We start from the raw sequence: 24,026 nt of genomic DNA, 5'->3' as shown, positions 1-24,026 counted from the left end.
TTGGTTATTGTTATACCAACACTTAAATGGATTATCAAGTTAAATACTCCAAATTTGAATTCCCAAAGCATAGTGATAGTGTCTAACCTAAAGCAATGTCTTTTAACAGTAGCTTACAGAATACTGAGGTGTCTGAAATGCCACTATGTAGGCTGCTCAGAAAGGCATGGTCTCCTGAGGATTTGGGCAATTCTGGTTTCAATACAGACAGTCACGTAAGTAAGTTCAATTGTGCCTCCCAGGAACCGCCCCAGCTGGTCCCCATTGAAAACAATGAAACCCACCAAAATTCTCCCTTGCCCAAGGGAGAGTGTTGTTACTTCTCCTCCCAGATGTCCTCCTCGCCAAAATATGTGTATCGGGAGATTGTTCTTGTCTGGTTTTGAAGGGGAGGGAAAGGAAGAGATATCTTAGCTTATAGCAACTCCCCTTTTGAACCGGAGGAGCCTGGAAGTAACCAGAGAATAACCAGCCAGAATATTTTCGCAGCTTTAAAACAGCAAAAAACACTGAGTAACTTAAAGAAGGGGTAACGAAGTTTGAGGCAGAAGCTTAAGAGTTCAGTCTCAGCCAGCTGAACTCCTGTCCAGCAGCAGTCGTGAGGAATCACCTTCTCTCTGCTAACAGGGCGGTGTTCAAGTTGTACTCAGCATGCTAGTTCTATGAGTGATCATATATTTTATTGGTTTTAAGACGTAATGGCCGTCCGCTAAGTACAGGTTTCTCTTAGTGATCTGGTCTGTGGTTTCGGGTCCCTGTGTAATCAAAATTAATGATAACGTTTTAAATGGTGTCTTTGGATAGCATCTACAAAGCAGAGGGTTTTCTTTTTTTTTTTTCCATTTCTCTATTTCACTCTTATCCTGTGTAGTCTCAGGTGGGACAAGTCTTTTGTATCCTTGTCTGATAGAGCAGTATCCAATGTTTTCCATCCCTCTTTATTCCCACCCAAATTCCCTGGCTAACCTTGTTGTCGCAAAGAAACCAAACTTAATAAATGCGGGCTTCTCCCATATCCTTAAACTGTGGACTTCCTGTTCAGAGAAAAATCAATATATTTCTCCGGTGTTTGAATCCATGTAAATCCTTGTGTGCACTTTTCCTGGGGGGAAAAAGTTATTTTGAAACAGATTGTTGTAAGTAAAATTGTAGTCTTCTGTAAATTTTTTTTCCAATTATATAAAAGCCAGATGTGATGGGACTGGGATTTTAAGGTAGGCACATAACGCATTTTGAATAAATGGAAGTCAGATCATTATCATCTGTCTTCCCATGTAATTATTTAATGTTTTCATTTTTCTTCTGAATAAACCTCCCACAGGAGTGTTTTAGTTGTTGCATTGCACCTGGCTTGGGGCTGGGGACTGGAAAAGGTGTGTTTATTTTTAGACTGAACATCTTCTGATGTTTTAGCTAGGGGTGTCTCTTGAATGTACCTGTTTTCATAAAAAGCTCCAGGACAACCTAAGTATTTATAATTTCAAAAAATTGTATAGCTCTATGTGGCATCTGGTTGTAAATTGCATCCCAGTAGTCTCATTAATTGTACAGATTACAAACCTAAAATTAACAGCTGTATCCCATGTTAGAATTGTATTGCAGAATGAAAAAAGCCACTTCCCTCTTCCCTACTGGGTACAGTAATGCACATCCCTCCCCAGTTGTGAGAGGAACGTGCTGGCTTCGCGGTGTTCGAAGTCCCTGTTAACGCAGCAAGTGAGAAACTGAGTGGGGAAAATATGGCTGCTGCTCTACGTTATCCTTATTTTCCCTTCTCTTTGTAATCCCTTCCTTAAGGATGTGCTTTATTCTCCATGTGGTGTCTTAGAATACATGATAGTCAGTGAGCCAGAATAGTGAAGGCAGTTTGGACTTGTGTGCCCTCCGTCAGATCCTCTGTCCTTTAATGGTATGTTCTGCACACAAGTTTCCATTAGAGTCAGGAAATGTAGCCAGAAGAGATGTACCTGCTAAAAGAATATGATTATCTTAACAAATGCAACAAAACCTTGCAGAAATGCTGTCTTGAGCCAACAACTTTTAATGCCAAAATTAGTTAGCCTCCCGATTTAAGAGATACACTGCACTGCTGGAATATGGCTATCAGCTTGGGAAATGTGTATAAAAATATTCTATGCTTTGTGCTTATACATAGTGTATACAAGGTTTGGGCACTTTCAGGATTGAGGAAAAAATATTTAGGTTAGTTAAGAAATGTACAGCTTGGTTTGTTACTTCAACATTAGTTTCTTAAACTTTCACGCAAAATGTTTCTCCTTAGTAAGATCCTACAGCCCTTTGGTGGTGAGCACAGTACTGCTGGTAAATAGCATGGGCCTTGTTGGCATGTCTCCTTTGCTGTCTCATATGCTTTAGAACTCATTGTAATATTTCCCATAGAGTCATTATATTTTCTACTAGAAGTGGATGGTTGACTGTTTTAGTTTTGTTTTGTTTTTTACCATTATACTGACAGCCAAGTAGGCAGTCAGCAAAGATCACTTGTTGGTCAGGTAGGTCAGCTTGCTATTGAACTCAGAATTTGACACTCAGCTTGGCTAAAGTGCTATCCATGCTGTCCACCCTGTTGTCACTTTTTCCACAAGCAAACCTAAGGTGATGTATAACCTCTTGGAAGGTGTGGAGGGGATAGTATATAGAAGATAGTTGGAAGAGGGATTCCTGAAACAATAAACATTGGTGTTACTGGTAAGATACTATCTGTGGGGGGTTTTTTGTTATTGCATTTGTGTATATATATGAAAAACATTGCTCTGACACCATAGGACCATCCTAGCCTTCAGTAAGGTTCATGAAGACTTAAAAGCAGGAAACTAAAGAAAGAGCTGGGTAGAGGAATAAATGAGTCAGTAGCAAGTCAAGATGTTCCTGTAGTGTTGCCAGCCCTCTTCGGTTTTATTAGCTGGTTTATGGAGGTAAAAAAGATTTATGTACTTGTCTGTGTTTGATCCCTTCTTCCAAACAACCTTTGAACTATTTAGTCAATTTGAACCAAGACTGTCAGAGAGTAGAGGACCAAAATATAATTAAGCTTCTTCCCTTTAGGGGAAGGGGCAGTTAAGTAGAGGGCAAAGACCCAAGCGGTTCCTCTGCAGTGGGAGAGTCTGTTCTGTGAGTGTAATGTCTGCGTAGTGGCAGGGCAACCATTGCCTGCGTCCTCAATCAGCCTCTTGCCCAGCAGGTATTTGGGTGTCATAGCAGGAAACAAGCCATGTTTTGTGGGAGCTTGGAAATGAAGAAGTTTGGGAAGATACGGAGAGGGAAGGCAGGGGAACATAAAGACGACACACATTTTTAGGAAAATGGACATAATTAGTTCCAGGGAGCTCTAAATACTTGTAATTGCTGTAAGAATCTAATGTAGATTGTTGAAGGGAAGTTTCTGCACCGCAGTCACTGGAAAGCTGTGTTTGATATTTCGTGGAGAAGGGCACACTGGTTCCTTTTGTAATGAAGGAACATTGAAAAGAAACATAATTTGTGTTTTGCTGCCAATTCAGCAAATCTTTATTTTATCTCTAGCTCTTAATATACTTGCACTGATTTCCACTGAAGAAAATAAAAGGTGTTTTTTCTTTTGTGTTCTTTTTTCTTCTCCTCCTCCACGTTTTCCCCAATTTCCCAATCTGTGTATGTCAGTATTCTGATGTTCATTCCCAAAGATCATGATGTACCAAGCACCTACTGCCAGCTGCCGAGGCAGCACTGCGCACCTAGGCAGTGTCACGCTCTGCTTCTGCTGGAAAACGTCCCGGAGCAGGGGAGAGGCATGTTAGTCCCCTTGTTTCCACCACACTTCCCCGTGGGCAGAGCCATCTAGTTGTGACTCGGTGAGCGTAGATGTGGATGCGTGTGTTTTGCTCTGTTTTTTTAATGTTGTTGAAATCCACACCCAAGTGATATGTTAAAAGGGTGAAATGTTAAAGACTAACTGAAATTTAATGCAGAAAAACATCCCTATTAGAGAGGGGAAACCTGGCAAGGGTGCATTTCATGCACTGTATTACTGCAGCTCAATAGAGCGAGTGAGCACTCATGGGTCTTCCTCTTCTATTGCTGTGAATCTTACTTGAGGGGCTGTTACAAAAGCAGCCACCTGAAGCTGAAGGGTAATAAATGGCAAAAGAAAATCATGGTGTAACAGATGAAGAGAATAGTTACACCAGTAGCCAAATTTTTTTGTGACTTGTTTGTTATTAAAAGCTTGGCAGTTTCTGCAGCACAGATATTTGGGTTGTAACAATGTGGCTACCCAGAAAAGGACACTAATTTTAATTTTATTCAAGGAGCAAGTGGCAAAGGTGGTTTTGTCTTTGCATAAGGTAGTCTGCTAAGAAAACTTCAGGTTGTTAAAAGAGGTTATATATATTCTGAAGAATTTTTTTAAGTCCTCTGCTTCTGTTACCCTACAATACTTAGTAATGAAAAGCTAAACACTGTGGTGGTGAGATTTAAGAGTGCTTTAATGTCTGCTGTTTATTCACATTTACTTGCCTTTACAAAGATTTGATGAACTTGCTTTAAAATCAGTTTACTCATCCATCCCACATGTCTTGTAGTCCCAATAACAATTCTGTAACAATTTTGTTAGCAGGCTGGGATGTCTTTATAGAGCTCCATTCACTTCGGCAGCAGTCCTTACAAGTACTGCAGTCTGCTCTTGCATGACGAATTACAGTGTTGCATGGGCCATGCTGGAAGTCTTAACTTTCCCTCTTTCTTTGTTATAGCAGCTATGGCCAGCCTGTGTGCATAGTTATCACTTTTTTTACGGAGAGGTCTGCTTATGAGGTTTTGGTTTTATGGAGAGTGAGGACATTAGTATGGTATGATATGTTGATGTGTAACCTGGCCTCTGAAGTAGAACTAATGCTAACCTGTAGGAGTAGGTAATTTATTACTAAAAAAACCTTTAACCTTGTGTTGTTCTACCAACTTGGTTAGCTGCACCTTTCTCATACTCTGCTGAAAGCTTTTATTTTCTTACCTTTTCCCATACTAACAAAGACTCCAAGAAACTGAAAACAGCCCCTCAAACTACTGTTGCTGCCTTCAGATGCAGTTCTTGTTGGCTGTCTGCCTGGTGGGTGCAATGAGCTTCAGGCACTTTCTTGACTGAGAGCATCTCTTGTCTGTACTCCTTCCAAGATGAGGTATAAAGTACATGTACGTTCTTGTAGGGCAGGTTGGGATCCTCACATGTATTGCAAGTTCCTTTGCCAAATTGCAGGTCTTGTTCTGCCCTTGAACTTTATGCAGGCATCCTGTTTTAATCAGTAGCAGACTCAATGAATTTGCATGTGTTTGTTCTGATTTCAAAAAATCTGATCCATAGACTAAAGATAATGAGTTGACTTGATGATCTCTGCAGCGTGAATTTAAGTCTTAGATAAGGTATAAGTAATTAGAGCAGAGAATGTAATACCTTTCAAGTTCCATTAGGTAAAACAGAGGTTGCAGATTTGTTTGAAGTGATACGCACCTTCTATTTCATACTAGTATTTTTGCATATTCTAAATATGGAAAGCTTTGAAACAGGTTAAAGCATTGACCATTTCACAAGAGTTACCTTTTTTGAATAGTATTCCTGTACTACTGAAATTAGTCTGCATGCAGTAGTGATGCAACTCAAAAGAGGGATTAATCTTGACCACGGGGTTTCCAATACTGATATATTTGTAACGATATTTGGGAATGAAGAGAAAGTTCTCCAAGTTCATCATAATTCACAGATGATTCTTTTGTTTACAGACTTGATATTTGCAAGTTCCCTGCCTTGACAGTAATCATCATGGATAGTGGTAAGTTTGTTAACTTAGTGATGAGTGTGCATTCTTTATTATTCCCTATGAAGTGGGCGTTAACACACCCCAAAACTGTCCTCTGCTCAAAATCTTGGTCAGTTCGCACAAAAAATGTCCACTGCTATTGAACTGATTTTGGTGTTACATATGATGCAGGTCTTTGACTGCAGTTCAGATCTAAACTGAACTGGAATCATACTACTGTTCTGACAGAGATATTATATGCAGACCATAATAATCATCACAAACTCATTTGTGGATCTTTGAAAGCTGGCTGCAGAATGAAGACCACAGAGCTGAATTTCCACTCTTGTGTACTTTAGTTTAACTGTTCCTAAGCTTGTCCAGTAACTCCAGAATGTCAGGGCAGAAGTCACTATTTAAGCTTTATATGTAAATGCTCAAAACATTTTTCTCCCTTCTGCCCTGTGCAAACCAAGTAGTTTTATTAAGGTCACCTACAGAAATATTAAAATTTATCAGTAGCTGCAGCATCAAATTTAAAATGAAATATTTATTTCTAGTGTTTGGTGGTGGTTTTAATCTTCTTGGGTGTTGGTAAGGAGTTAGAAAAAGGAAGCTTCAATAATGGTCTCAATAGAGCTGATTTTGGTGTCCCAGATGCCCTGGGCTTTGCTTCAGCAACACTTCTGTGTCCCAGAATACTTTTCCCACTGTGCTGCTCCCTGTTTCTTGTATCACTAAAGACCTGAAGCCTATTTTTGTTGCCTGTGACAGCTTCAGCTGGCAGGCTGAGACGTATTTATCCTCTCGTGTCCTTGCCTGTCTCTTTCTGATTCTGATTTAATTTCACATTGCTAGAGTATCTATTCACTGTTATGATAGCACACAGTTTTTTCTGAGAATGTATAATAGATTGATCTGACTGTATTACTCTCTTCAATAATAGTAGGTCACACTAAGACTTTGGAATGGTTTTTTGTAGCTTTCTGATGCATAAAAACTTGCTAAAAGCCAAGTATTACAGGTGAACACAGAGCATAAGCATGTTCAAAGAAATAAACATGTATTCCAATGCATTAGATTTGGGAGTTGTATGTATTAATTTATATTCTACAAAAATTGAGGGAGAGGAAGAGACTTTAGATTTTTTTGTTTCTACATCTATCTTACATAATGCCAAAATAATAATTTTGATTTTTCCTTTATCTTGTACTTGCTGGTTCATCTCCTTAACAAAGTGAAAATTAAGTTTTATCTTGTTTCATTACTTTATTCTTGCCACATGCAATTCTTCCGTGATCATCTTCAGCTCCATAGTAACAGCTGCAGTGAATTCAGCCACACTGTAGCTTGGCTAGGTGAGCATCCAACCCAAAGCGGTTTTTTTTTTTACGCACTCCTATGCAATTATAATTGAACATCTACATGCTGATGGTCCTGGAATACTAAGAAGTCAAAGTGGTTTCTGCAATATGGTTCCATTATCTCTTTTTATAGGATTCATCAGACAATGACTGGTTCTCATTAAATCACTGTGTTTCAATCAGTATCTCCATCAAGATTGGTTTGATCAGTGTATGTTTTTATGTTTCCTTGCTATATTTATATTGACTTCTCAACAGCATCAGCATTTAAAGTCACTAGGAGTGTGCAGAGCTCTAAAAATGTCAAATCAAAACAAACAAATTAATATACTTAATTTTTCCAGCCTTGCAGGGTCAAAAGCCATTCCTAGTCTGGACTAATCATAGATCATTATTTATGAGATACATTCAGAATTAATATGATGTGTTGTTTATTTTCCTCAGTGGGCTTTTTTGTCTCTGTGGTGTATGCATTTTCTGTACTATATTGTGAGAGAAGAGAGACACTTTCTGAATATGAATTGCTAAGCAAAAAAGTTGGGGTCTTTAGATAGTCATATATTGGCTGTTCTTGAATATTGAATTATTTTAATGCTTTGCTGTTCTTCGTCAATGCGTTTCGAAGCAGATATGTACGCTTAGCTCTTTTTGGAAAACTAAACTATATTACCTAGAAACTCATCCCGATGTGTATTAAATGCAATATTTTGTAACATTTGTAACAATATTCCAGCTTTTGTAACATTCCAGCTTTTAAAACTTTATTCTCAGTTTGCTTTTTTGGTAAATTGGAAAGTGCATGCAGAAACAAAGACTTGTATATTGTTTCTTAGAGCCAGAAGCTTTAAATCAGGGTATTTTGAGCTACCTGCCTTTCCCTCTTTTTCTTTTCCCTCTGCATCCAGTACAAAGCTGTCATAGTTTGTCTCATTGCTGTTTTCAGGGACAGATTCCAGCTGTGAAATGAAATTCCCTAGGTTTTATCTGCTGAAACTTGATTTATAGTGCATTATCTACTCTTTGGTGACTCCACATATGGACATTCTTAAGAGAGTCTGGGCTGTAGCTTATTCCACTTTAAGAATTCCCACAGGAGGAGTTGGTGAGAAGTAGGTAGAGCACTGGCAGTCCATCCCCACGCATGGCTGCATGCTGGCTTCCTGATGTGGGCAAGTCCTTCATCTCATCACATTTAGGTGATCACTGAGACGTGCTGAAAGTACCAAGTTCTTCAGGCCTAGAGGGGAGTCAAGAGAATTGTGTGGGAAATGGAAAGAAGCCATCCTTTTTTTCTTTCCTTTTTGAAGAGTTTTTTGAATATTAATTTCTATGTTATTTAGTCAGTGAACTTACGCAATAGGAGATGCACGTGTGCTCACCTGTGGTGCTGTAGACAACCAAAATTGCAGTAGGTGCAGTTGTAGAGTTGTATGCACTGAACCTGTGGCAACATCAGGAACAGTGTAATTTGTGTGGTGCGTGTACGTACTATATGTATTCAACTGTGAAAGTATAGGAGTGACTGGTGTTTCGGAGTTTAATCTTCAAATCTTCATTTAATCCTTTGAAAAAGGAAGATGACTGTCTAATGATTTATAACAAAGTATACCACAAAGACTAAACAAAAGGACATTAAAGTAGACCAGCCTAATTATGGTAGTAGCCTCGTTGCTGAAAAATGCCACCCCATCTATCTTACGAGAAAACAAAAGTATAGTGACCATCTTTGTAGACTTGCTGCCATCCTTTTTTAAAATTCAAAATCAGATGTTGAAGAAAAAAAACCACAGCAAACTGATTCATATAAAATTATAGATAAATCATTGCTTAAACTAGTCAGTCTCTGTCCTTCAGCAGACAGTGAGAGTTTATCTTTGTAGCATACCGGTGGTTCCAGACTAGCTGTAAATGAACCAATGCAGAAACGATTGCATAGGTCAGGAAAGTGGTATGGGTATATTAGTGTGGCAGTGCATTGAATAATTAGCCCCTCTTGCTGGCAGTGAGAGCCCAAGAACAGTGTTGCACTGACATGATGTTCTTGCTTCCTGACTTGAAATACATGGAGAATTTCTGCATCATTCACTGCAGATGTACCTCCCAGGTAATTCAGTCTGCTGGATTTTGGAGTGTTCCAGTTGCTGCATGTTACTCTAAAAACCATTTGGTCAGGGAGTGTGAGGGAAACCTGGAACATCAGAAGAAAAGAGGTTGTTCCAGCTCTTTTCTTTGAACAGAAGACCAAGGAAAGCAAATAAAGAATACCTGTGTCAGAATGTTGGTTGCCTTTCGGGGTTATTTTATTTTATTCATCAAATAAGGTGAAGTTTTGTGTATGATTCAAGAAAATAGGCTACTTCCCCCCACACTCCCCAAAGGGTCACTGTTTCAGGGTTGACGTTTCTGGAGTGAAGGGAGCAAGTCTGCTTCAAAGTTGCTTAAGAAATCTTGTATACTTAAACTTTGATAAATGCAGCTGTTCTGGTGTGTATGATTCTGGGTAATATTCATAAATATTTATATCAAAAACTTCAGAGCATTCTGGCTGTGATGCCCTCAGGCAGTTGCAAATATCTTTTTGGATGTTTACAAGCAGGATTTGTTTGTCTGTGTCATCTTAGTTTAAGAAGTTGCTTCAGCTGAGCATGTGCCTGTCTCTTCTGAGCACTCTTCTTAGGCACCGGCTTCAGTCTTGTTTAAGCGTACACGACTGTGATGCTGAATTAAGGTCCATCACGTTTATGACGTTATAGCAATAACTACTGAAATTGTAGGCCCAGCTACTTACAATAGTGAATAAAACTAGGAAAGGCCTTTTATCATATTAAATAAAGGGGAGGACTTTGAAAAAGCTCTTTATTTCTCAAAAGCACATTTTATTTGAGCCGTTTTAGCATGAGATTTTGGATATCTATTTTAGAAGTGACCTTTGTTGTCTCTCCTCTTATTCAGTGTTCTTAACAGAGGACAAGGCCAATTCTGTGTTAAAAAGATATCCGAGAGCCAACACATTTTTGGAAGAATTAAAGCAAGGTGACATAGAACATGAATGCAGAGAAGAAATCTGTAGCTATGAAGAAGCAAGAGAAGCATTTGAAAATGAGGAAAAAACGGTATGTTTTGGTGTGTATTTAAAGATGGGTGGGTTGTATTGATACTGAAGTTTTGGGCGTGCTAAATGCTTGTGTGTTTTCCAACATTACATTAGATTTGTTTTTCTTTTTGGCCTGTTCCTTTAAGTGTATAAGGTGTACAGTGGCGGTGGATAGACTGCACGGCAATAACTTCTGAATCCTTCATCCTAATGAAACTGAAGGGGGTAGAAGTCTCAAAGATAATTATGCTCTTAAGTTTTGTGAAAATTGTCAGCTGGGAAGAAAAGGAATATGAACTAATGCCCCCACTTGAGAAAAGGTGGGCAAAACTGTCGTCTGTTTGGCAGCACTGTTTACCCAAATAGCCCGTGTCCTGGTTCTCCTATCATCACACACTTAAGTTTGACCTGGTTATCACAAATGCGGTTGTCTTGCTTGGAAGAAATGATGGGATTGGCACTGTTATGGGGAATATATAGAAGCAGAGGGCACAAGTCTTCACTTATCTCGCTCCTTGTGGAATAACTTGTTTATTGAATATGTTCATGTGAAATGAGTGAGCAACTCAAGAAGCTTTCCATTTAAAATACACCTTTGAATCCCAGGTGCTGGTGTAGCTGGCCAAAGGGTTCAGTGCCCAGACTATTAATAATCTAAAAATAAGGAAAGACTAGTGGCCGCCTTCAAGCTAAAATCTGCAAGCCCCCAGAGAGTATTGTTACGCAGCAGTGATCTAAAACATGGAAAGAACAATAATTTCAGTGCTACTGTGTGTTATGCAAGGGCAGTGATACATTAACTTGACGGGAATGAAGCAGATACTGCCCACACAGAATAGTTGCATAAGTCTGTTGGCTTCTCTAATTAGAAGAAGCTTGTGGGCTAATGGCTCTGCAAGCAATAGCTGCACATCATACCCAACATATCTTACATTGTTTCCCAACAAATAAAAACAGCACGCAGGTTTTTGATGGAGCCATCTGACCTATTTAATGCAATATAGTCAAGAATTATTTTTTTTTTTAATTCAAGGCAGGCATGGATGAAATTAGGGCTGAATTTGAGGATAAATGAAATCCTAGATTTAAGTGCTAGAAAATGTGACTCAGAAAAGTTATCTTCAAGAAAAGCTTCTGTCCGTTGTGTGTTTTTGCACAGGGAAATTGTACTTGCAAGGCCAGTGGGTTAATGGGTGAAGTGGCACAGGGAACATTGCAGATTTCCAGAATTTACACAGGTGATGCATTCCACTCTTCACTGGCTGAGCTCTGCATCAAAAAATAGTGATGTTATTGTAAAGGCATACTGAACTTTTAAGTTCTTGGCATCTTTTTGTTGGAGGTCATACCTGGGGAGATGGATAAGGCTGGAATGAGAACTTTCTGATTTATTAAAATTAAGTAGTAGGACGTGCGGTGTCTCTTCAAAGCTTCTTCATTCTGAAGCTTTAAAGTGCATGCACACACATGTGTTTTACCTCCCAAACTTGGCTTGGTGTGGCCATTCCTAATGATAGCTCATTGTGTAATTAAGAATAATGTTTACAATGACACTGTCTGTGTAAAATTCTAACACAGTGTTGCTTTTGCTTAAGTAGCACAAGAAGTTCAAGTCACTGGAGAAAGCATACCCTAAACATGTTGCCTCTCACTTCAGCTTTTTTCCCCCCATTTAGGAACATTTTGTGTTTTGGTAGATAGCATTTCTCTTGCAGAGGTATTTGGGAAATAGTAAAGTAGAAATAGTTACATTTCTACTCCTGCCACTACCTTTGTGTCACAGGGGAGAAGCAGCTTCCAGTAAGGTCCTGACCCTTTATCCATTTCTACTACTGTATCCTTTTTGCCTAGCTGCTTTATTCTGTTGTTGGTAGCTTGCTCATGGGCCAGGCTCTGCTCATGTGCAGCCATGCCTGACCAGCCTCATTTACTTAGGCTTTATTTAGTCCATTGTCCCCCAGTGGTATCCATGCTTACAGCCACTTAGCAAGACTTCACGTCTGTGTCCCAGGGGAAGGAAATGGATGCAGTAGACTAGGATCATGATACAGTATGCTTAGAGTAACAAAGACGCAATGATTTCATAGCATAGATAGACTGGAATTCAAACAGGGTCTGTAGCTTATTTATCTCACGGTAACTTTGTTTTGTGTAATCTCTCTCTCTATTTTTTATCTTGTCCACTTGGTTCTTTGTTTTTGTGCAGTCTTCTGGGTAGGTGTGCAACATCTGGATCTGTAATATTAAAATAATATCAAACAGTTCCCTCAAGTTATTTTTGATGCATGAGTTTTTCTTGGAAGTTAGCGTTGTGCATGTTAAGTGTACATGCATAGCTGTCATGGAAATATTGAATGCCTTTAATATTGTGTGGGCTTGGGGATTTTGATAGGTTCAGAATTATTATTTAAAATGATAAAGTTAATTATAAAGATAACACTATTATGTTAGGCTAGAGCCAACAGGGAAGAATTTGCAGGACTTTGTGGGTAAAATAGAATGTGAAATTCAGTGTTGACAAATGTAATGCATGTGGGGGAAAAGGGAACATTCATTATGTATGTGATTGGCTCTGAACTGAACTCGGGAACAAGACCTGAATTTGAATCTATGAAGACTTTAATGCTCAGCAGTCAAGCAAAAACAAAACAAAATAAAAACCTGAGTGCTAAGAAATCAAAGAAAGGAATAGGGATCGAAATGGAGAACATAATTATGTAATTGCACACCTGCATCTTGAATGTGCCATGTACAGCTCTGATCTCCCTATCTCCTAAAAAGCAAATTAGTAGCTGAGGAAGGACCAGAGGACCAGAGAAGTGTGACAGTTGACCAAAGATATGAAAAGATTTCTGTAACAACAGATCGGGAAAGAGTTAAATCAGGGAGTATGTGATGATGTCTGTGAGGAGCATGAAGATTGAACTGAGGTCAGTCACTTGCCATCCTTCTGACAGGAGAGCTAAGAGGGCCTCAAAGGAAACTAGAAAACAGAAGTATCTCTTCTCACCACAGATAATAGAGCTGTGGACTGTCTTGCCACAGGATGTCTGGGATCCTAAAAAGCTCATATAGGTTCAGAGAACAACGATATAAATGAACGGAAGGTAAATCAGTCTGGGACCATTGAATAAAAGGGGTCAGTTTTGGCTAATGGAAGTTCTTGAAGTACAAATATGTGGAAGCGGATAGAGTATCACTGCCTGCTTATGTTTGAACTCTTCTTTTGGCAGTCTCTAATGATTGTTGTCAGGGAGAAGGTAACGGATTAGGTGAACCCTAGGTCTGATCTAGTAAAGCTGTTTATTTGTAGTACCTGTAGCCTGCAGGCAGCACTGTATGTGGTCACTGGTCATTAGTCAAAGGTTGTTGGGAGATTCAAAGGTTTGTTCAAAGCTTACTGTGCAAAGTATCTGGGTGTGATTGAAGCACCGATATTAATTTTATATCCATTAACTCATTTTTTTAAATTATACTGCATGAATATTTTAAAAGCTAGAAGTCACAGATCTTTATTTGTGTTTCAGATTTCCCACAAATTTTAAGTATTACAGAAATCACAAGGTTCTCTATATAGCTCTATTCTAGCAAAACAAACAAACAAACAAACCACTAAAAAGCTTAGCAAGCAACTCAATACTTGTCAGCACCAGATCTAAAATGATGTGATCAGGTAAGACTTCTAGCATCAGTCTGTGTCTAATTATGGATGCTGGGTAAATACCCAGAAGAGAAGAGGTGAATCTTTTCGTGCCACCTGAAATTAAGGGCAGACCACAAGAAAACAGTGTAGCAGGTATGCTCGCTTCCCATTATTGCTTTGTTGGTATCCTCTACCTACTGAATACCAAGCAGTCTTCTGACTGGCATATTATTAGTCCACCTTTAAAACAAGTCAGACAATTGACCAAGAATCATTTGAGGCTGACGATGCTGCCAAATGTAGTAAAGGCCTCAGCTGAAATTCTCAGCAGGATGTGAGTCTCTTAACTTTCATGTGGATGCCTTATTTGATTCAGTGTTCAGATCCAGTTCACTGATGCTGACTCTGTTCTGAGAAGTATTAGAAATAAAAGGGAAACAAAATTCTGGCAAATTGGCTGTAACTGTCTTTGTGTGGGATGCCCTTGAGAATTCCTTTTGATTATGTCAAACTGGATTTGCCAAAGCTGTAAGGGACATTCAGAAAAGTAGTTCTTGGCAGGAATATATGTTAGATGTTTTCTAAGTAATTTCCATTGCACGTATCTGATTCTATGGCCTGCTTAACTTAGTTTTTCAGCCTTTTAAGTCATATATGCCTGGTATTCCCACCTCTACAGCACTTGAGGATAAACGGTTACTGGAGTGTCCTTTTCATAAATCATGCGTTAGTAATTTTGTCAAGTAGAAAGTAAGTCCTTTTTGTTGTTGGTTTAAAAGACCAGCAATTATGTAAGGGATGTTTGTGCTGTGAGGTTCCCAACTTTTAAATTACTCTCTAACTTTCTGTATGAGCTCTACAGCTACTTCCTAGATTTCCAGTATTTCCCCCTCTTGGTTTTTTTCATAGCAGTTTGTACAAATCCTCACACTGTGCAAATTCATCCAACGTCTCTGTGGTTTTGTTGAGCAGGATTTGACTTTGACCAGGTGGCTTGTCCCCCTCCTGTGCTTTCACTTTCCAGTGCAGCATAGCTCTGGGATGACAGAGGAGAGGGGGAGCTGCTTGGCAGCTGCGCAGCTCGAACCTGAAGTATTAGTTTCCTGCAGTTCCTGTCAATTCTGTCAGTCTGGAGCTAACAGTCTTTGTGCTTCTCTCTGAGATTTGGCTTGCAAAAATGCAAGCTGGAAACCTCGGAGTTAGTGCACTAGTAAGTTTTTGGTTGGTGTTTTTTTGTGGGGTTTTTTTGTGTGTGTGTGTTGGTCCCCCCCGTCCTCCCCCCAGGAAAATTTAAAGAAAGCTTTTTTTTAAATGACTGAACAAGTGTGTGTTTCTTAGTATTTTTCACCTGTGTGCAGAACTTTATTCCTCTGTCTCTGTAAGATAGCCTTAGATGTGAATTTTTGATGTAACTGTAATTTTTGATGGGGGGGTGCGTGTCTAAACTGTCTTGGAATTTCCTTTGCCTTGCATGCAGATGGAAGTGCACACTGAACTACTTTCATCCTTAAGGCAGTTTAAACTCTTACCTTAAGCTCTTTATGCACCTGTCTGGTCACACCATCAACTTGAACATCCCCTGCAGCCACACACCCTATTCTGAACTAATTGCCTGCCACTCTGGGAAAACAGCTTTTCTGCTGCTTTGCCATGTTGCAGTGTGACAAGGAGAGATGCTGGCATTTCAGCTTTCTGAAGAAGGTACAGAGATGTTTTCTCCAGCAGATAGAGCTGAGCTAGAAGGAACATGGAAACACTACTAAAATACCAGTCAGAACTTATTACCCTTACATTGGAGAGGGTGCATTTCCTCTGCAGTGTGCAACACAAAATACATTGCTAAGGGAAAAGTGTGATTTCATCTTTTCCATCAAAACTAGCTTTTTCATCCGCAGAGTCTTTAAAATGACACATCCTTGCACAGTATATTTGATGACTTTCAGTAAATCTTTGCAACTTTGACCTCAAAACCAACCATTGTACCAGTTTATTCCTTTGCTGCCATTGAGGCAGCAGAACAGTGAAGGGGGAAGCTTGGTTCCAGTAACAGCCAATAGCAGTTAATAATCCTAATGAATCTTTTTTCTGCTTTTTTAGTTGAGAATATATTTATTATTTATTCCACTAAATAATCTAGTTAGTTGTATTCAAACCAGATGGAAAGGTAATAGGTAACAGATCTTCTTAATTGCCTGGTGATCTGGTGGGGAGAGGTGAGGCCATTGGTTTTGTTGTTTTTATCATGCAGAGATCCCAAAAGTCCTCAGTTGTGCAGCTAATTTCATTTTTTTAATGTTAGCTTCCCCCCTCAAATATGTTTTTCTAAAGTCAGCACAGTTGATCTAGGGTTCACTGTGGAACAACACATCGAGGAAGGCCCTTTTAGAGAAGTATCTAGAGAGGTTAGTCAGTCTTCCAAGACTTGCTTACTTTGTTTGAAGTCAATGCTATCTGACTTGACTTAGATGATCTGGACCTAGGTTCACATCAAAGAGGGGCACTGTGATGACCTATTTGTGATGTCAAGCCTTGGAATTCAGGAGAAACACCTGATCCTGTATTGCTGTAGGAATTAAGATTTTTTTTTTTTTAACTTGCACTGAGTATAGGGATAAGAGCAACTGAATTTATCTTTAAAAAAAAAAAATACATGATAGCCAGTTGTTTCATGCACATAGCATTGCTCCTAACCTTAGTAAATTCTGATCCAGAAGCATTGTGAGCATGTGTTTTGCCCATGGTGTCCTGGTCCTGGTTTTGCACAGGGCAAGCTTAGCCTCCACGCTAGAGGGGCCATGCTGCTTCTGGACTCAAGCTGCCTCCGAGATCAGTTTGGTGGCGTTATCTATTTAATGCTGATCATGTGGCAGCAGTCCTGAACTAAAAAAATTGATGGATCTGATTTGTCTGTGCACAAAGTCGATCAGTCTGCAACCTGAATACATCATTTACTAGTAACTGAGCAATGACAATATCAGTTTTACCTGGTGAGTGTTTTATAAATACTTGCATGTGAGATGTGTGCTAATATTTAAAATAGATGCTGTCATGAATGTGAGTGGGTCAGGTCTCTGCATTTTTAAAGGAAACTGAAGAGTTCAGAGTTTCTGGCATGGACTCGTTTGGGGTTTTAAATTACTTTTTTCTGAAATTATACATAGCTATAAAACTCAGTGGAAGTGTTTCTTAGTAGGAGAGCTCTTCTGCTACACGTGAGGATGACTACTTTTTTGAGGCAGGGTATGCTTGTCTTTTTACTAGTTTTTCATAGCATTCGATGCAGAGAAAACTGAATGGTGACATGATCTTTGTGCTCCTACTTGTGCATATTAATATAGCAAAGAGTACTTTCAAGTACTGTTGTCCCCCTTCATCTTTGTTTTCTCTTGTTCATATTTTCATTTTTCACTTTGTTCCATTTATCTGTAGCTATGTTGTCAAAATTTCTAGAATATAATAAGCTGTGTAATATTGTCATAGTGCTGAAGCTAATTTTAATTATAAACAGAGGATCTGAATCAACTCAAAATAAGCTGACAAGAATTGCTTTATGAGCCAGAGGGTGGAGGAATTCTGAAGTATGAGATGACAGTACAACGTAGTTGTGCTTTGCCGAAATGGTCTGTAACTCCAAAACAGTATTTCCCTGTCAAACTGTATTAGTATATTATTACAATTTTAAAACAAACAAACAAAACCCCTAACTTTTACCTTGAGTGGTGCTGAAAAATTTTGATCCACCAGATGGCTGATGTGCATGCTGACAAGATTTCTTACCTATCTTTCTATGCCTGTCTGTGCTGCAGGTTGTCAATATTAAGTGCAGATACAGGAATCTTAAAAGCAGTGAGGAGTTGGTCTAAAAAACCAAAACCCTTTTTATCACTAACCACATCAGAAGGAAATTTGAAAGTTCATTGGGCATGCTTATCCATACCTGTTCTTATTTTGCTCATCAGTACTTGAAATGCTTTTTTTTCCTAATTCATTTAAAACAGCTTGATTACAGTGTGTTTTTTAAGTGTCTTATAGTTTCTGACTTATCCTGTCTTGCTCTTCTAGAAGGAGTTCTGGAAAGTCTACAAAAATGGACTTCAGGGAGAAAGTAACACAGGACATACCTGGTATTCATTTTACCTTGCATTTCCATTAATCATTGGCCTTTTTGTTATCCTCATTGTCATTTTTGTCATATGGAGATGCCTGTTTAAAAAGAAAATGCGTAGACAGTCGGTGTACGTGCATAGGGGAGCCCACGAAGCGATGGGTGATGGTGCTGTGGCTGATGGCAGAGGTCCGCTTCCGCCGCCTCTCAGCATTGTTCATTCCCCACAGGAGGAAATGTATGAAGTCAGTGGGGTCTCTCCAGGAGGTCTGAGCTATACGGATGGACGGTCAGACTCAATATCCACAAGGCTCTCAAACTGTGATCCTCCTCCTTCATATGAGGAAGCCACTGGTGAAATCAGTATGAGAAGTGAAACTGAACAGCATTTAGATCCACCCCCGCAATATGAAGACATTGTGAATTCCAGTTCAGCCAGTGCGATTGCACTATCTCCTGTTGTCACCAGTACTAAGTAAAGCAAGAAGAATGCTACAGACTTTTAAAAAATTACTAATCATTTTGTAGCACTTTATCTTGGCTTATTATGCATTTCTATAATTTAATGGACTTGTACAATGAATTTCACTTTTGTTTTAGATTCACTTGTTCTTTGGGTTTGGGATTTTTTCCACTATGGCAGGTCTTAAAAGATAAGGAATCTGTATTGAGAGCATAGTGCAGGTACAAATGTGGTGCTCTGTCATACTTCTCAAAAGTACCTCTGCTTTGAGGGATGTTACTGGTTTTATTCAGAACGTTGTCCACGTTCCCCACAAGATTTGTGGAATCCCCCTCCCCTTTCTTACTGCAGACTGTCAGAATTGCCTGAAATAGGGAATCCTTAAGCAACATTTTAGATAGACAGTTATTTACACTGAAGGGGAATGATTTTGCAGCATTGCCTCTTGTCTGGTTGCTTCCTTTCTCTCACTTGAATTTTTGTTACATGCTGCACCCTATCCTGGGCCCTTGGAAGGCTGAGAGCAGTATGCCTTTGTGTTCAAACCAGTGTCTCATTAAGAGTATGCTGGCATAATAGCAATAATTCCAGAGTCCTAGCAGAAGGGGTGTATTCTAAAGCTTTTGCTATTACAACTCAAAATTCTGTAAATGTTCAGAAGCTAACAATTCAAGATACTAATTAGTGAATTTAATAGCGTACTTTTTGTCTGTGTTCTGCCTTTCCTCTCTGTTTTCCTATCTGTTTTTACTTGGGTATTCTACAGGTGAGAAGTGTGCATATGTTAACTTCAGAACTTGAAAGTTCATGCAACAGTAAATAATGAAATACTGAAATACTCAAGAGTGGATAAAATCCTGATCGTAGTTTTCCTACCATAGTCTTCACTGGGACCAGGATATTATCCATAAACACATAAACCCAAAGGCATTACTTTCCTTTTTAAAAGGGAAAAAAAGGGAAAGCATTCAGTGTGTGTGACTTTTTTTTCCCCAGCTATGAACTAAAAACCCCTTCCTCAAATCCCGATATTCTTTTGCCTCTTGCATACTTATATGTACCAAGTGTGCACCTTGTATTGGTGGCTGTGGAAATCCTTTGCAGAGAATATAGAAACCTTTTTCCAACAAATGTATTTATTGCTTATCCATTCCAACAAGGTGCTTCTGTTGCAAAAGTTAACGATATGTTATAATGAAATAAAACAAAACTACTTATTTTTCATTGTTTCTAAGAACAGTGTAGTGCTTTTATCTATGACATGAATTCTTAAAGCGCACTCCCTTCGCAGTGTACACAAGCCTTTTTTTCACAGCTCTTAGGTTACAGGTGCCCATCAGAGTAAGAGGTGCTGGGAAGCATGTTAGTCCAGGTTGGCTCCAGACGTCGTGTGGCCAGCTTGGCTCTGCTATCTCTAGTTGTGAGCTGTGGAGCCCACCTGACATAGGGCAAAACCATGAGGAGCCACCCTGTTTGTATTCCTAAGAACACAACAGAGGCATACCCCCAAGCATTAGTCTGGAGTGACTTTTTGAGGCTGAAGAGATCATAGAATCATAGAACGGTTTGGGCTGGAAGGGACCTTAAAGATCATCTAGTTCCAGCCCCCCAGTTATGGGCAGGGACACCTTCCACTAGACCAGGTTGCTCAAAGCCCCATCCAACCTGGCCTTGAACACTTCCAGGGATGGGGCATCCACAACTTCTCTGAGCAACCTGTTCCAGTGCCTCGCCACCCTCATCGTAAAGAATTTCTTCCTAATACCTAATCCAAATCTACCCTCTTTCAGTTTAAAACTGTTACCCCTCGCCCTGTCACGACACTCCCTGATAAAGAGCCCCTCCCCATCTTTCCTGTAGGCCCCCTTTAAGTACTGGAAGGCTGCTATAAGGTGTGGATGTCTGTCAGACTTGATACAAGTTAGAGTAGAGGTTTGTACAGAATTTCAACCAACTGGTTTAGACACTGATGATAGTTAAGCTGGTGCAAGCTGGAGTGTGGTGATTCTTTTTTCCCAGCTTGATTTAAAAGTTCATTGCTCAGTTAAGCTTGGGAATTCCATTTCAGTTTTCTTTCATCCCACACCAAGGTAGCGTGGCATTAGCTTTAGTATTGTTCTGTGTTCTCCTAATCAGTTAGCACCAACTGAAATTTATTTAGCCCTGAAGGACTACTGTGTTATGTTGGCTTTCTTACTACAGAAACCCAGACTGCATCTTGTTCCAAAGACCCCAGATGAAATGCCAGTGCCATCCATTTGAAATTGCTGTTCATGTCTGAGATGTGCGCTGGTGTCTACCGTCTCATGGGGGCTTGGCCCATCTTTTCCCTAAGGAATTTTACAGAAAGCTGCTGAAAAGAAGTGTATGCTCATACATGAGTGTGTATATACACACTTCTGTAAGAATTTGATACAAAGTATTGACAAAGGAAGTAAGGGTTTTATGATTAATTTTATGTTCTCATTTTTGGCAAAGAGTAGGTTGCATAAGTTGTCTACTGGGGATCTTCAGTTGCTAAGGCAAATTGTATTAGAGTTAATGGATGAACTCCAGGCCAAACTGTTGTCAAAAAGATAACTCTTATTTATATTTATTATTTATAATAGACATTGGGCAGAAAAGTACAATATGTTTTGGACACTCTTAGTAAGAATTGCCTGGGTCTTGATTTTTGGACTGTCTGACCTTTTCTTTTGAAGTGGCTTTAGCTATTGTGTGTCCTGAATTGCCACTTGTAGAAGTTAAAGCTCCTTTTATACTGAGCAACAGTTAATATACCGCTTCAGGCAGACGTTACCAAAACAAAGTGCCTCATCTCAACATGCAGGAACCACCTCAAAAAGAGCTGGTATTTCAATGTCCGTGCCATATTGGCATCTCCTGTGCCTGCCAGCACAGCTAGTAGTTTTAGCAAGTAACTTTTTTTGTTTGGATATAAGATTTTCCTGTAGGAAATGCATGGAGATCACCCATTTCATACTAGGTCATTCAGCAGCTGTCATCATCCCCTGAACATGGGCAGTCTAGTTTAGAGATGAGTAGAGATGAGCTGGATTTTCTTTTTTTTTTTTCCCTTTCTTTCTTATTACTTTATATTCCACTGCAACTTTTAATGGCTTTATGTTTCTGGCTGCTAAGTTGAATATGTTGTTGTATCCTGTAGATACTTTCATGTGCAATGCAAAAATGATGTTTGTCTTTCCAAAAAAGCCACCACCAAATATCTAAAGTGATCCATGAGTTGAATTTATTGGGCTATGCCTTTTCCATGTACATGAGCATGAAAGCCATTGTGGGCTATAAACTTATGTCTTGGTGAATAAATTTCATAATTAAACAAAACTTGTGTGGGACAGTTATCCAAATGTATTTCCTCTAAGACATGAACAGCTTTCTCCGCGTTGTAATAATGTCAAATTACAAAATACTTTGTTCTGTTTTGTGAAATGTGGGAAAATGTCTTGTGACTGGCTTTTCTAATCGGATTGAAAAATAAAATTTCATTTGTACTGGGTTTTTATACAGCTTTTTTTGCAGATCACTTAGTAGTTTTACCTATCCTGTAATTGCATTGTCCTGCAATAAATACTATAAATCTATAGTTGTACCTCTAAAGGTTTTGCAAGTCAGAATGCAGTACTGTCTTGACTGATGACATGAATAGTCAGGATACTGCCTTTCCCACTTCTGAATGTAACATTGATTTTCATCTTGTATTAGGATTGAGATGATTTATCTACTAAAACTAACTCATATTTAAGTGTCGCTGTTTTCAAGAAATCATGGAAATTAATTATTTGCTTAAATGATATTTAGCATTAATGGAGGTTGTTCTGTCTTCACTGGATGTAAATAACCTCTGATTACAGTATTACATATTTTAAAGGGGTTTGGTTTACATTAAATTATCCTATTTAAACATTTTTGCCTATGTTTATAGAAAATTTTTTGTAACATTTGTTTTTGGATTTGCTAAATAAAATTTTTTAAGATGCCGCATGTTTCAAAATTTCAATTCTACACAACTGCAGTGTGAATTAACTTTGTGTATTTAAGTGATGCTCTTAATTTCCATTGTTTTATGTACTTGATCATTTGCAGTGAATCAGTTGTTTTCTTTTGATAACTTAAAATAGAAATACAATTTTTTTTTTCAAAAAATCAGGCTAATTTTTAATCAGATTTGAGAATTTGTTTATTTTCCATTTTTTAAGAAAATACATTTGTTGTAGCCATAACTAAGTAACAGTCAGAGGTACAAGGAAAGCAGAAATTATTACAATAAAATGAAACAGTACACTCTAGCAAAAAATGTTTAAGTCAGGGGACTTAATTTCAAAGTTGGCTTCAGCCATTTGAAAGAAACTGATTGTAAAATTTTACATCAGCTCTGTGAATGATGCATTGATAGCGAACAAGAAAAAAACCCAACCTTGCGTAATGATCCCTGCTGGAAACTAAAGATCTCCATTCCAGTCCAGACAAGCTTTGCGTCATCCTTTCTCGCTCAGCTCCTAGTAAATAGCATAATATGTCCCTGGTATTTTTTCACTAGCTTACTGCATGGCTGGAGTCTGTTGGAGATGTTAGGGAAGCCCGATAGGAGGTACGTATCTTACAGTTTCATGAACACGAGTGCAGTTTTGTACTGGTCGTAACAAACGTGCAGAAAGAGTCACCTGAAGCAACAAAGTGTGTGTGACTTTCCAAGCCATCATGTACTTAGTGTAGCACCTTGCTCCCCTTGCTGAGCTTCTATTTGCGTAGCTCAGACCAAGGCCGTACTAACAGAACACTCTGTGTTCGGTTAAGTGGCATTTGCTGTGCATATACACGTTCAGTGTCCTGACCATACATCCATCAGCATTGGCTAACGTGTTTGCACATGGTTCAATGCATGATTGCCTCTGCATGCCTGGCTTCTAGCTATTGAAATGTGGCGGGTATGATGTTAAACTGGTATCATGAATCTCAGTGTCTATAAAAATCATCGTGCCGGATTACTAGTGATGAATGTTCATTATTTATTGTTTCGTATGCCCTGAACACTGTTCTCTGCCGCTCTAAATCACACTGATAGATCCCTTTTTATCTTCTGCATAATGTGAACTTGGTAAATATTTCCTAGTGCTACTTGCTGATTTTTAAAAAGAAAAACCATGTTCAGCCGAAAGGAGTGTGGTGACATCTGAACTATTTCATTGCTTGCTGCACACACATTTGATTGATTTGCTACAGGGTAATTGAACTTTGAGCTTTGCCAGAAAGTTGAACTATGCTTTTCTTCTGCAGTGGGATCTCGGTAATTGTATTTTTGATTTGGCAGTGAGTTATTGAATGCTAAGTAACAAGTCAGTGCAAGAAAGGCCTTGCCTATATTCTCTTGATTGTATATATTATGCAGCATTTGCTTACCATTTAGCGCTCTGCAACAATGCTTGCTGTAATATTAGGACCCGTGTTCTCTTTCCCTGTCCTGTCTCAGCATATCATGCAATAAAAATACGCTGACTGCTGTGCTGTTTTCACCAGTCTTAGAAGCAACGAAATCTAAGAATCAAAACA

The 24,026-nt window shown here is 39.0% G+C and overlaps 1 protein-coding gene across 1 annotated transcript in view; it reads left to right on the top strand.

The window, feature by feature from the left end:
- PRRG1 (proline rich and Gla domain 1) overlaps positions 1–22,450 on the top strand; it is a 36,037-nt gene extending 13,587 nt beyond the window's left edge. The window contains exons 2-4 of the mRNA XM_072848359.1: positions 5,773–5,822; positions 10,106–10,266; positions 17,953–22,450. Of these exons, the coding sequence (XP_072704460.1) occupies positions 5,773–5,822; positions 10,106–10,266; positions 17,953–18,474 (733 nt within the window). The 3' untranslated portion in view covers positions 18,475–22,450. The remainder of the gene's footprint in view (positions 1–5,772; positions 5,823–10,105; positions 10,267–17,952) is intronic.
- The last annotated feature ends 1,576 nt before the right edge of the window (positions 22,451–24,026 follow it).

Source organism: Ciconia boyciana, chromosome 1, assembly GCF_034638445.1.
Source record: "Ciconia boyciana chromosome 1, ASM3463844v1, whole genome shotgun sequence".
NCBI lineage: Eukaryota > Metazoa > Chordata > Aves > Ciconiiformes > Ciconiidae > Ciconia > Ciconia boyciana.
This window is presented reverse-complemented; position numbering and strand designations above follow the sequence as displayed.